We start from the raw sequence: 13,219 nt of genomic DNA, 5'->3' as shown, positions 1-13,219 counted from the left end.
ATTGGACTGAGTGGGTATTTAACGTGTGTAATACGCGTTGGCAATCAGCTCTACTTCCAGTCTCTCTCATCTTGTTTTAGCTTCACCGATCCCTTCCCTTCCCCTAGCTTTCCCTAGGACCATGGCCGCAACTCATGGGCCAACAACTCACCTTCCAGCAGGTCCCATGGCTATTTCAGCCCTTACACCGGATGATGAGGTCCGAGAGTACGAAAAAATCTTAGCCATCAATGAGCAAGTCTTCTCGGGCACTCATCCCCGTCTCAATGTTCCCCAGCACCTGGTGCGCAAGTCTGGGAAAAATAACCAAAATGTCCCTCTTCGAACTCATTTACCTAAAAACCCTTCCCCGAAAGCTGTATTAGCGAGTGAGCCTGTGGCTGCGACCACAAAACAGCCTTACAGTAGTTCGCAAAGTGCCTCGGCCAGAAACGCCTTGCCTGCTGCACAACCCGCCCGTGTAGCTTCAAAACCTACGTCCGAGATCGATCCAATCTTCTTGACCAAGTCAGATGACCTAATCAGGGCAGAACTACAGTTACAAAGGCAGAGATTGGAAAGAGTGCTGCGTGATCAAGTGGAGCTGAAGAAACAAGAGACCAAACAGAGGCCTGCGGTTCAAGACACGAAGCCTGACTTTGACGTCTCGGAAGTTTTCAAACAAGCTCTTGAGGCAGTGAAACCAGTCTCGCTGAGCGATGCGTCTGAGGCCAGTGGTGCTGGTGGTCCGCCCAGTGACTTCGACGACAATTCATTTTACTCCAGTAGAGCTCCTGACTCGCCTCCCCAAACTGGCGGACAACAAAAGTCATCACCCGTGGCTATACTTGCCCCCACAGGACCTGCCGCGCCTGTTCCTGTAACCCACTACGCAGATGAGTTGCAGCGACTTGAAGCTCTCAACCGTCCTGGATCCGATCAGGAAATGTCAGATGCTTACCATGTTGCTGACCAGCGTCACTCCCATTCTCAGAAGCAGGCCCGCTACCATAAGGCAGAGGCTCCCGTCAGCCGCTTCCGCGATTCGCATCAATTCGAGACTGTGGACGAACCCGAATATTCCCCTCCTGCTCCAGCGGCGCCGCCAGCAGATCCTCGTGAATATCCCCATGGGGTAGGAAGTGGTGCGGGAAGAAAATCTAGGCAAGATGTCAGACACACCGACCGAACCAGGGATATCCGCAAGCCCCCCTCTCCCGCAAGCGTGAAGGTAGTTCAAAACCATATCACATCACCGGCAGCTCCCCGGCCATCTCGGGTGTCACCTCTGGCCATTTCCAAGGTTCCCTCTGTCCAGCAAATTCGGGATGAACGAACTGAGCATGGTCCTGATCAGGTATATTTGGAACCTGATTCTGCTCGTGGCAGCCCCCATTCACCGGTCTTCCAAGTGATGTCCCGGAAACGGAGGAGGCTGCGCGAAGGCGATGAAGGGTCCCGTCCAGTCTCACGCAGGACACAAAATGCAGAACCTGCCGAGGCGTTCATCAAAGAGGAGCCTGTTTCACCGCCACCATTCGCCGACGATCATACTGTTGTTCGCGGCCGAAACCCTGCAGAACGCCCCATCTACATTGATATCGCCTCCCCCCAGTACGCCCCAGTATACGAAAGTCGGGGGCCACCAGTGCGAGAGCCAGTTTACGAGATTGACCCGTACCATGGGCCCCAACCAGACGCCGGTCCCCAGCGCACAATATCTCGTATGAGTGTCAGGCGACCAATTCGGGAGGAAGCCGATCTTCGGCGAGTTGCGAGCTCACAGTATGCTCGGCAATCAGACTATGCTCGTGAGTACATTGAGGCCCATCCACGCCCAGTTCGCGCGGCATCATACGTTGTGGAACGCCCGGTTCAGGAGCGGCCAAGGTACTACGAAGAAGCCCCTCCTTACACACAGCATCGTTACATTGCTGCGGATGACATGCCACCTCCAACGTACCGGGAGACTTATTACGAAGAGGCACCGCCGGCACGGATGATGGCACCCCCTCAACGTCGTATCGTGGTTGATGAGCATGGCACTCAGTATTACGAGTTGCTACAGGCACCAAGACTGCAGCCGATGGCTCCGCCCCCACCCCCGCTCCGGCCTATCTCTCAGATGCCAAAGGATGTTTACGATGAGAGAGTGCATCACCACGCGGGTAGTGTTCGTGCACCCTCGGTTGTGCAAGACCCCTACGGTGAACGACACTACGTGCAGGAAATGCCCCCGCCCCAGCCAGTCTACAGGCGAGTGACGTCAGAATATGCTCGTCCCGTAGCAGCCCATGAGAGACAAGGCTACGCTGCTCCTTTGGAAGGCCATGAACCTTACTCACGCAGCAGCAGTGTACAAGTAGCGGAGTACATTCCTCGGCATGCAGTCTATGTTGATGAGCGTGGAGTTCCCCAGGAGAGAATAATTCGAACAGCCAGTGTTCGTCCTCCACAGCCTCGATATGAAGACTCACATGAGGTTATTCAGCGAGTTGGGAGCGTGAGACCAACTGGGCCAGGCCGCGAGCCCAGTATCTTCATGGAGGATAGACAAGTCGGGGAATACGTTGAGAGACCGTACTACATTCGGGATCGACGGTACTATGAAGGTGAAGGCGAAGATGGAGATCGCATCGCACTGGATAGTGCAAATGATACCATTCAGCGGGGGTCACAGCGTTACTAGTGTCGTGTCGCGCTGATTTTTTCTTTGATCTGCACATCATATCATGACTGTATCTAATGTACTTTGTACTATTCAAGCGATTCATACATACCTTAGGCAATACAAAAGTGCAAGGTTCTAAAACAATTATCTTACTTCATAGCAAGTAACCTTTTGTTGATAGATTCGTACAAGAAATGATCATCGATTGATGTTGATCACAATTGAATCAGCTCAACATCCCCGTGATACATCATTGGAAGATCTCGCTATCTCGTTAGTACTTGTCCTCGTCGAAAATATTGGTAGCAGTCATGCCCCGAAACCTCCTCAAACATTCTTTCCTGTTGACCATGTTTCAGGAATCACTGCTGGAGGCATCATTTGCAAGGTTTCAGCCTAACAAAAGTGTCTTGGAGAAATTGAAAGTTGATATATAGGAGTCATACCAGAGCCCAGGTATCAATATGAGTTCTCCATATCAAAATTGCGGTATCATTCTTTTACCTGCAAATCAATTGTCAGTCCGTCGTGTACAAATAAAGGGAACCCACGCTAGGAAATAGCACAGGTAGTTTGGCCTCCGGGACTTGTATTCATTTCACGTCAGATGGCCAGATATTTTCAACATTATGAGTATCATGTCAGACTACGCCTTATATCATCATTTGAGAATTCTGAATCAAGCATTCCCGGAGGGCAGGAAGTTGGTGCATGGAATCATATCAAATCGCAGGTAAAACAACGAGTTTCAACTCACCACTCAAGGACCTCTCTCCATTCAAGATTGAGAGAGTTCAAACACTTTGTGGGGTATTCGACCTGTGTGATTCTTCTATCAGCCTAACATATTCGATCAAAGTCGGTAAATTATCCCATCAACTTCAAGGTAAAAAGCAAGATATGGCCTTGACTGCTTTCACTTGGATCAGAATGAGGTAGTTGTTCACATAAATGTTTCAAAGAAGGTAAATATTTCATCATGTGCAAGTAAAGCAATGGAGTATAACTATCTCGAAAATGAAATGTCTGAGGTGCTAACCATAATCATAGTTGCCGAGGGACGACGTGCTCGATTTATTCAAGCAAAGAGACACGCGAGACACAAGGTTGCAAGCTCTAGCCTATGCTAGGTCGATCAGAGACACCTAAATATAGTCTTTCCATGGTCAGCTAGTGATTCTTTCCTTATGATAGTGGTAAGGCAACTTGGTTAGCGACAACTTGTATCAGGTGATCTTGTACGACATGTTACCTGAGTAGATTGCATAGAGTAATTTGGTTTATCGTCCACGGGTGTTTGATCATCGCTTGTCAGCATGGCATAAGAATAATTAGGTCCATTTTGGGGTCCATGTTGTGCAACATCTGATCAGGGCCGAAGGTTGCTAGTGGGAAAGGGAGATCGCATTTCATAGGAATGAATGGATGGAGGAGATCTAGGGGGGCCATAGGAGTTGATCCCCATCATCTTGTGTTTCGGGTCGATATCGAGATTTCTCACTGGCTTCGATGAAAACTTGCCTCAAGCTTCCAAGGGACCAGGTTATGGATGAACGGAAAACTGTCAAAGTAAACGGACCAGGTTAGCAATTGTGACTGCTTAATCGGGATTGTTTAGTCCGGTAGATGTCAGGCACATCCTGAATTTTTAGCCATTCATATCTCGCATCAGAGTGACAATTTGTTCGTCATTGTAGCTCAGCCTTCGCTTCCATCATCATCTGCAAGGAATCATGGGACAGACAAGAATTGTATCCAAAAGAGACCAGGCATAGGGGTCAACTTACCACAGGGTATACGTATGTAACATCCCAATGTGATGTCTTTTAAAGGTATCAGGGCTTTCGGCCTTGACTGTTATTGGGCCACTAATGGACAAGGATGGGGAGATGGTTAGTTGACGAGGAAGGATGTAGAGTGCTTAAGGAAAGGTAAGCTGGAAGATGAGATGGGTCGCAGGTAAACAGAGCAAGAGACAAACTGGGTAGGCGTTAGAAAGCTCTCGCTTTGTTTGCCCACTACGGACAGTTTATATACACACAGCACTGTCACGGCTATTCTCTAAACTTTAAGACAAAAAATTTTAAAAATTTAGCTCATCTAAGAGATTCTATATATTCTAACATGGCAGCAAACTGCAGTATGGATTTATACTACATAGTGAATTAGGTTATTCGTTATAGATTGTTGTGATAGCATTCGGATATCAACGGCCTTCGAAAATAATAGCTGAGGCAATAAGCGGGCTGACAACTTAAATTCCTTCTTATAGTGTTACCATTCCAATTAGATTCTCCATGCTGGCCTCTGTGCCTTGACAGGCTTGAGCATAGCCTACTATCTTGGGTTGTGGTGCTCATAGTATCAATATATATATCTTGAGACTACCAATTTGTTTGGAAAAGGCGACCTGAATCACCACCTTCGACAGTAGACACCAGAACGTTCTTGGGCACAATTTGCCATGTAATTCAGACAATCTGCGGTTCCACGTGGTGCTCGAGAGCCTAGGTATATTCCCGAGGCAATTGATATATTTCCATTCACCCGCAGGGTTGAGCAACCACAAACAGGGCATGAATTGTGTCTATAGCAAGTTGAAAGATTTGTGGCGCAATGATACCTCGCTCTTATGCAGTTATCCTTATGGGGAAGTTTTTTGGATTTCCGGTTTGAATTGAAGTTATCGCTATTAATAGCCGGTGTTTGATCACTATATTGCACGTGATCGGTATACAACCTAGACCAGTGCTTCTACCATACTAGGAAGATCCGTTTGGACACTATAACGCTTGACGCGCAATTGTTTTGAAACATAGTTGACGGCTAATATAGTTGCCAACCCGTTTACCGTTATGTTCGACGTACAACGTAAGTATGTAATGATCGACCTGTAACGGTCGATCCGCCTAATCGACCCATAGAGTTACTCCAATCGAAAAGGCTTGTAATCAAAATTCCTACTATAGCATCTGTCACATTTACACCGTTGTGATGTTATATATCCTGGCAGTCAAGTGGATGATTTCTGCCGTCCGTACTTTGTAAGTTTGAATTTCCTAACTTTCTTTGTTTGAGAAGAGTCTAAGGAAAAAAAAAAGAATTCAAACTTATAGTTATATTTTATACAAATGACGGTTTCACTCAGGTTCTCATTGAAATGAAGCTCTACAAGCTAAAACAGGATGTGATGAGTCCCCTCTCACTTTGAAACTGGGGGACGCCCCCTGCAGTCTGATTTTCAAAATCAACGGTCCAGTCGGAATTGTCGAGTCCTTGTTGAGCTGAAGAAATGACCCACTACCGCTTATACGAGAAGATGACGTCGACTATTTGGAGGGGAAGTTATCCCACCTGGGCAGCTAGGCAATCCTAATTCCCGATTGCATACATAGTACATTGTTTTCGTGCATACAATTTACAATTACAGTGTATTGTATCGGAAGCACAACAGGTTGTCCCCGGGTGCCCATGGAGTCTCGACATGTCAGCAGAAATCAGAAATCAGAATCCAACACTATCGGTATGATCAACCTTAGCATCCACATACCTGACCTTGACCCCTCAATCCCAACGCCCGGCCCAGCCGGTCGCAGCGATGGGCGTCCTATCACCGCTTCTGGGCCAGTGGGCTGAGATACGGCGGCATACAGGGTTCTCTATCCCGGAGCCTATGAAAGGACCAACCTGTGTATGCTAGGTACGGTACGGAATGAATCGGATCCCGAAGCGCCTGGACTAAAGCCAAGTGAATCCACACAACCTTGAGAGAGGGCGCAGAGGTGGTCCATTGCATCTCATCACTTTCACATACGCACGTGATAAGGGTATGAGACACAATTTCCAAAACTTGAGATATTCAAGGTTGCTAGGTACTTTATATGAAATGAGATATCTGAGATATCTGTATTGGGTACTAATCCAATATTGGATAGATTCTATTTGCCAAGAAGACCCTTGCAAATGGACATTCAAGATCCTGCATTCTTGAAGGGCAATGTGGATTTGGGAAAAAGGTCTTAAACAGACCTTGAACCGTAAGACCTTTGAATCCTTTTTTTAATAGCTAAATATCTCCGTAAAGATGTCAAGAAATATATATAAACCAAAACTGCAAAATCAAGTAGACCTAGAAGACCCGCAAAGGACTGACGACATTTGATTTTTCTTCTTTTGTTTTCCTTTCTCTATATTTTTTTATTTCTAAGATATATATACATCTTTTTATATATATATATATTTATTTTGATCTTATTTGGCTTTTCTTCTCTCATATTAGAGATTTGCGTTGGTTGGCCCCATCGATCTTCGTTTCCACCATTCCCGGGTCGAAACGCCCACACAGGTCATTCCCATCCCTGTCGAGAACGGCCTGATTCCTTCCCACCCCCCCCAAACCCAATCCATCCACTCTTTCTCTCTCTATCCCCTCGACTCGCTCAAGGGGTTAGAGATTTCTCTAAGTCATGCACAAGATATCCAACTTCACGGGCCAAGCCCGTCATGGTTGGGAACGAATGACGCCGACTTTCGGGATGTCGAGACCTCACACCGACATGGCTTTTCGCCGACCACACGGTGCGCCGCCCATGACACCGCCGACTAGTATCGATCCTACAGTCAATCTGTCATTCAACGTTCCATTCTCGTCAACCCTAGCCGGTCCAGATGTCGAGGATGTGCTCCACGCCAGTCCCGGCGCTCTCCAGCGCTGGACTTTTCCGGAAGGCACACCAGAGGGCACATCGGTGCACCAGCTTCCCGTCCACACAAACAATGTTGAGGGTTTGCAGAGGCTATGTCGGAAGATCACAGAAGAGAAAGGAGGACGTGTGGAAGCTACGCTTACGACATCCGAGGCCAAAGCTGTGCCCTCGCTACAACGTCGGCCGAACGGCTTGGTGACCAACGTCTGTGTCACAGGTGATGGGGAGATGGCGCGGAAAATGCGGGCGAGAATCTTGAACGAAACCCCGATCATGCTGGTACGTGGACGAATTTTTTTGGTTCCGGCAATAGCAGGATTTTCAGGTCCACAGACATCCCTTGCTAACATTGAACCTTTCAATAGCGATGTGCGACCGTCGATGTGGATATGCATCTGATTATAGATGGATCACCGAAAGGAATTAGAGCTAGCGTCCTCGAGCATCTGGACACTTTGGCCGCCTACACCGGGGCTGACATTTTCCTGCTGACCCCGAAGCTCCATGATGCGGATAGTGCGGTAGTTTCGTCCTATGGATATGCGTCGGACAATGGCTTGGACCAGCGTTTCCGGGTTGCCATTTACGGCGATTTAGAGAGCTCGGAGCATGCCAAAACTCGGGTTTTGATCATGATTGACCAAATAGTACGTCTTTGTGTGCGTGTGTACTGAGGCCGGCAAGCTAACTGGAGACTAGCTCAAACGCCATGTGGACGCCATTAAGTTGGATTCGACTATGCACACCTTGGTCTGTGGTCGTACCCGCAAGAACATCAAGCTCATCGAGGCTGCTACAGGCACCGCCATTTACTTCCCTCCGCCTTTCCCCCAAATTTTCGGCTATATACCCCCCGGTGCGAACCGCCGAAGCGAGGATGAGGTTTATATTACCGGTGAGACGGCGGAGCAGATTGCTCGCGCCAAGCAGAAGCTGCGAGAACTTGTGATGGGAGTAAAGATCTTTGTCAAGGATGTGGTGGTCAGCTCGAGCAAGATCGATAACATCTTACTCGATCGTTTGGATAAGGTCCGGAAGGTAATGGAAATGAACGGGTCTTATGTTCTTTTCCCGCAGCTAGGTAGCCAACGCGGCCTTGTTCGGATTCAAGGAACCGAGGTGTTGCACGTTGAGCGGACGGTTCGGGAAATTATGGCTCTGGTATGTCGCTTGTGACCTTTTGGCGGAATGCTCTGCTAACTTTTGAATGTATAGGCTGGTCAATTCTACAGCGCCTCGTGGTGGATCATCATGCCCGACCCCGCCCAGGGTGGTCTCCGTGCTCCATCAACTGCCGATATTCGCTCCATGTTATCCGATATCTGCACCAACTCAGAAGCGGAGGTCAGCTTTGACAATCTGACTTTCACAATCAACGGTTCCGACGATGCAGTCAAGGCTGCCATGACAGTCATCAACCAGATTCCTTTCGTGATGCGAAGCCAATATCAGATGCGTGTGAAGATTGAGCTAGCTAACGAGCATAAAGAGTTTGTGAGCGGCAAGAAGAACGGAAAGATCAACAAGATCATGGGGCAGAGTGAGTTTTACCGGATATCTATCTATGACATGAGATGCTGACTCGCACTCAGGCAATGTCCAGATCATCTTCGATGGTTTCAACGAGTACAACTTCTATATCGACGTGTGCGGCAACCAGTATGAGTCGACCAAGAATGGCCTGGACTTGGTCGAGCAGGAGATGCCTGCATCGATCTCGTTCCATGTGCCTGACCAGTATCACAAACGGATCATCGGAATCGGTGGGCAGCATATCCAGCGCATCATGAAGAAGTACTCTGTCTTCGTGAAGTTCTCCAATGCTATGGACCGCGGTGGCATGGGCAAGGAGGATGACGATATCAAGGTTGACAACGTGATCTGTCGGACCCCTGCTCGCAATGCTCAGAGTCTGGACCTTGTCAAGCAAGAAATTATGGACATGGTTGAGAAAGTTGTAAGTGCTTACGGTGCCCACTGTTTTAATCTTATAATAGCAGCTTACAATTTACAGGATGCCGAATATGTGGCCGAGAGAGTCGTTATCAACCGCCTATATCATCGTGAGCTATTGGCCCGTATGACTGAGATCGAAGAGCTGGAGAAGAAATGGAACTGCAAAATCGAGTTCCCAAGCACTGAACTTGCCAGTGATGTTGTCACCATCTCCGGCCCTGAGTACCAGGTCCCCCAAGCGGTCGACGCATTGCTTGGCATGGTGCCAGAGAGCCACGAGCTGCACTTCCAGAGCTCGGCCGAACTCCAGGACTACTTCAAGTGCTCCGATTTCCTCGCCGATGTCCGGACTAAACTTAAAGAACAATACGAGGTCGATATCAACGTTGACGTCGGTACCGATCTACCTACGACACGCGAGGAAGGCTCCTCGTCACCTACTCCCGGGCCTGAAGACCGTGTTGTCCTCGGATACACGCGCAACAACGCTGGAGGATTGAAGGACGCAATTGACTTCCTGATCTCCCGCCTGGTTGCGCATGGACTCGACGCGAACACCGTCAAGGGTGCTATCCCGCGCCCGAAATCCGACTCATTCGAAGAGTCCTTGCCTTTCTTCGACTCGAAGCTACTGCAGCATGCCCCAGCACCTCTCTCGACAGACTCGCCCACCCGGCCGAACTTCTCTGATGAGAGCAGCGAACGAGGCTCGATATTCGAGCGCCTCCGCAAGCCCGGAAGCATCTCGTCCTTCTCCTCGTTCATCGGCCGCAAGAACCACTCCGCCTCCCCGGGATCGTTCTTCAAACATGCCTCAAGCAACGCTTCTAAGGCCTCACTCGTCTCCATGGAGTCGCGCGACAGCGGCTACCGCAACCCATGGAATGACTCTGGCGTGAATCTCCCGGAGGACGACTTGCCCGTCCTCGGGAGCTCGCACAGCCACAAGAGCAGTACCAGCAATGGCTGGCCCACGCGCTTCGACGCTAAGTTTCCCTTCGGCACTGCGCCGGGTGACATGACACCAAAGCATGACCCGCGCACCTCTTTTGATAGTGGTCGTCCTAGTACTTCCAATTCTACTTCTGGATACCCGGCCCCAATTGGGCCACCGCGTTAAAACCAAAATATCCATTTGCAGCAGTATACCCTTTTTTTGATTGAGTTGTTTTTGTGTTTGTTTTTTTTGTTATTCATTCCCAGCGTGTTTTTTTTCGGTTGTCTTTTTGTTGGTCTGTTGATTGATACCACGGAACGCAAGCAATGAAGGCGTCAAGAAAAGAAAACGAGATATCCAAGATCTGTGATAGAGCAGGGAGTCGTACTCCTGCCTCTTTGTCTTTTTTTATTTATTTATTTGCGCATTCGGAGGAAAGGGTTTGGATAGTCTGAATTGATCCTGGCATCAACTTCAGAGGAGTTTTCCGATAAGTTGGGTCTTTTATGTTGATGTTTTTACTCTTTTGATATCCCCAATCATCAATGAGATTTTGCCATTAGAAGATATTCTCCAATCTAAGTTGTTCTGAATACCTCGAGCCTGATAGTTCTCACATAGACTTGGACCCCTCATATACATGGCTTCATCTCGGTATGCACCCCGCGGCAAGTGACGTTAGACGCGGGGTTGACACCGCTACTCCTCCCTCAATTTATATTAAGAGACTGTAAACTCCCCATTGAATCACACAGTTAAACCCCCATCACACCCAGAATGACATCCTATCCCCGTCCAGACTTCCAACGTGTCCCTCTAAACTGGAACATTCTAGACGGCCCCTGGACCTTCACCTTCGACGACAAAGACGAAGGCCTAAGCTCCAAATGGCACAAAACCAGCCTGGAAGGAAAACCCTCCCACCAGATAAAAGTCCCATATGCCTTCCAAACCCCAGCTTCGGGGGTAAACCTCATTGAAGCACACGAGGTAATGTGGTACGAGCGACGCATCACAGACATCCGCACAGCCGACGAAAAGCAGAAGGGAAATAGACTCCTCCTCCGCTTCGGCGCTGTTGATTACGAGTGCTCTGTCTGGGTCGACGGTGTGTTTGTTGGCGGACACCGTGGCGGCCATGTGCCATTCGATATAGATATCTCGGATGCCCTGGCCGACGGCGCTACAGAAGCTCGTCTCACTCTCCGCGTTAGAGACTCACCCTATGACTTGACTCAGCCGCGTGGAAAGCAGTTCTGGGGCCCTGTTCCGGAGAATATCTTCTACACGCCTAGTGGGGGTATCTGGCTCTCTGTGTGGTTGGAGAGCGTTCCGGCTATGCGGTTGCTATGTGGGAGTGGAGGGACAGTGCTTCGTTCTGATGATATCGAGAACGGCCTGCTTCATGCGAAGGTTCATGTTTCCGGACGTCGGGTTGGAAGTGCGGCGAAGGTTGAGGTTGAGGTATCGCTTGCGGGACTGAGTGTTGCGAAAGGTAACGGTGAGCTACCGCGGGATAAAACTTATGTTGCGCTTGATTTGAGTATGAAGGTTCCTGAAGCTGCGGTGGCGAAGTTGAAGGCAGCGAACCCGGCTCTCTTTGGTGTTGATGGAGCCTGGAGTCGGGATGTTGCACTCTGGGCTCCGGAGCATCCTGTTCTTTATGATATTACGCTTCGGCTGTTTGATGGAGCAGGCGGTGTTGTTGATGAAGTCCAGACTACGACTGGCATGCGCAGTCTATCCTGGCAAACCGGTGATGGAACTTTCCGGCTGAATGGAAAGCCGTATTTCCAGATGCTATTCCTGGACCAGGGATACTGGCCCGAAACAGGTATGACGCCTCCTTCTTCGGAGGCTTTGAAGACAGACATCGAGCTGGCGCAGAAACTCGGGTTCAATGGATGTCGCAAGCACCAGAAAGTCGAAGATCCACGCTTCTACTACTGGGCGGACCGGATGGGATTCCTCGTTTGGGGCGAGATGGCAAATGCCTACGAGTTCGACTCTGACTATATAGAACGGTTTACCAGCGAGTGGACCGAAGCCGTGAAGAGGGATATCAACCACCCATCGCTGATCACCTGGACGCCACTTAATGAGTCGTGGGGCGTATCTGCCTTGAAGGACAATATCGAGCAGCGCAATCATGTTCGCGCTCTGTACTATTTGACCAAGTATGGACGACCCGGTGGCATTTACAATGTGTTTTCGCTGCTAAGATGAAATTGATGAACCTGCTAACACAAAATCACAGGGACCTCGACCCTAGCAGACCAATCAACGACAATTGCGGCTGGGAGCACGTCAAAACAGACCTAACGACCTTCCACGACTATAGCGATTCAGCCGAGCTGGGCGCAGCATGTGCCAGCATGCCAGGGATCCTTGAACCGAAAGGTGGGCATGAGATTTTTACTAAACCGATCTACTCGGGGTACTCAGGCTCCTTGATCATCGACAAAGGCGCCCAGCATACGCCTGGTGCACCAGTGATCTGCACTGAGTTCGGCGGGGTTAATATCGCGCCGCCTAAGGACTCAGCTGCTGCCGGAGAGCGGGACTGGGGATATACGACTGCGAGTGACCCGGCGGACTTCTTGGTGCGGTTTGAGAAGTTGGTCATGGCGGTTGTGAAGCCGGGACATATTTGTGGGCTTGTCTGGACTCAGTTGTATGTTGCATCGTTCTTGACTTTGACATTGGATCTGGGGACTTCTGCTAATATGGGGTTTCTTGTCTAGATGTGATATTGAACAGGAGGTGAATGGCCTGTACACCTACGATCGTAAAGAGAAGGTTCCCGCAGAGAAAGTGAAGGCGATTATGGATGCTGCAAGGGATCATTACTATCATCATCTCACCTCTCATCACTCGAAGGGATTTAGGAAGCTACTGGATCAGTATAAGCATGTTGTGCATCGTTAGGTCCAGGGATAGTCATTACTGGCTTTGCGGAGTTCTACTCTA

General features: G+C 49.2%; 3 protein-coding genes across 3 annotated transcripts; all 3 read left to right on the top strand.

Moving 5' to 3' along the window:
• Positions 1-121: 121 nt before the first annotated feature.
• Positions 122-2,668, top strand: PGRI_022370 (uncharacterized protein; the record flags this gene model as incomplete). Its single annotated transcript, XM_040789950.1, has 1 exon — positions 122-2,668. One exon carries the CDS (start codon positions 122-124, stop codon positions 2,666-2,668), a length of 2,547 nt encoding a protein of 848 aa, XP_040646903.1.
• Positions 2,669-7,116: 4,448 nt separating this feature from the next.
• PGRI_022360 (KH domain protein) lies at positions 7,117-10,432 on the top strand (the record flags this gene model as incomplete). The annotated part of the gene is made up of 6 exons (XM_040789949.1): positions 7,117-7,635; positions 7,722-8,003; positions 8,056-8,517; positions 8,572-8,896; positions 8,949-9,313; positions 9,371-10,432. The coding sequence occupies 6 exons, from the start codon at positions 7,117-7,119 to the stop codon at positions 10,430-10,432; spliced, it is 3,015 nt and encodes a 1,004-aa protein (XP_040646902.1).
• A 594-nt stretch (positions 10,433-11,026) lies between these two features.
• PGRI_022350 (glycoside hydrolase family 2 protein) lies at positions 11,027-13,177 on the top strand (the record flags this gene model as incomplete). Its single annotated transcript, XM_040789948.1, has 3 exons — positions 11,027-12,426; positions 12,507-12,923; positions 12,994-13,177. 3 exons carry the CDS (start codon positions 11,027-11,029, stop codon positions 13,175-13,177), a joined length of 2,001 nt encoding a protein of 666 aa, XP_040646901.1.
• Between the last annotated feature and the right edge of the window lie 42 nt (positions 13,178-13,219).

The sequence above is a fragment of the Penicillium griseofulvum genome, assembly GCF_001561935.1.
Source record: "Penicillium griseofulvum strain PG3 chromosome Unknown contig_80, whole genome shotgun sequence".
NCBI lineage: Eukaryota > Fungi > Ascomycota > Eurotiomycetes > Eurotiales > Aspergillaceae > Penicillium > Penicillium griseofulvum.
Note: the sequence above shows the minus strand (reverse complement) of the source record. Positions and strands in the feature narration are given on the sequence as shown.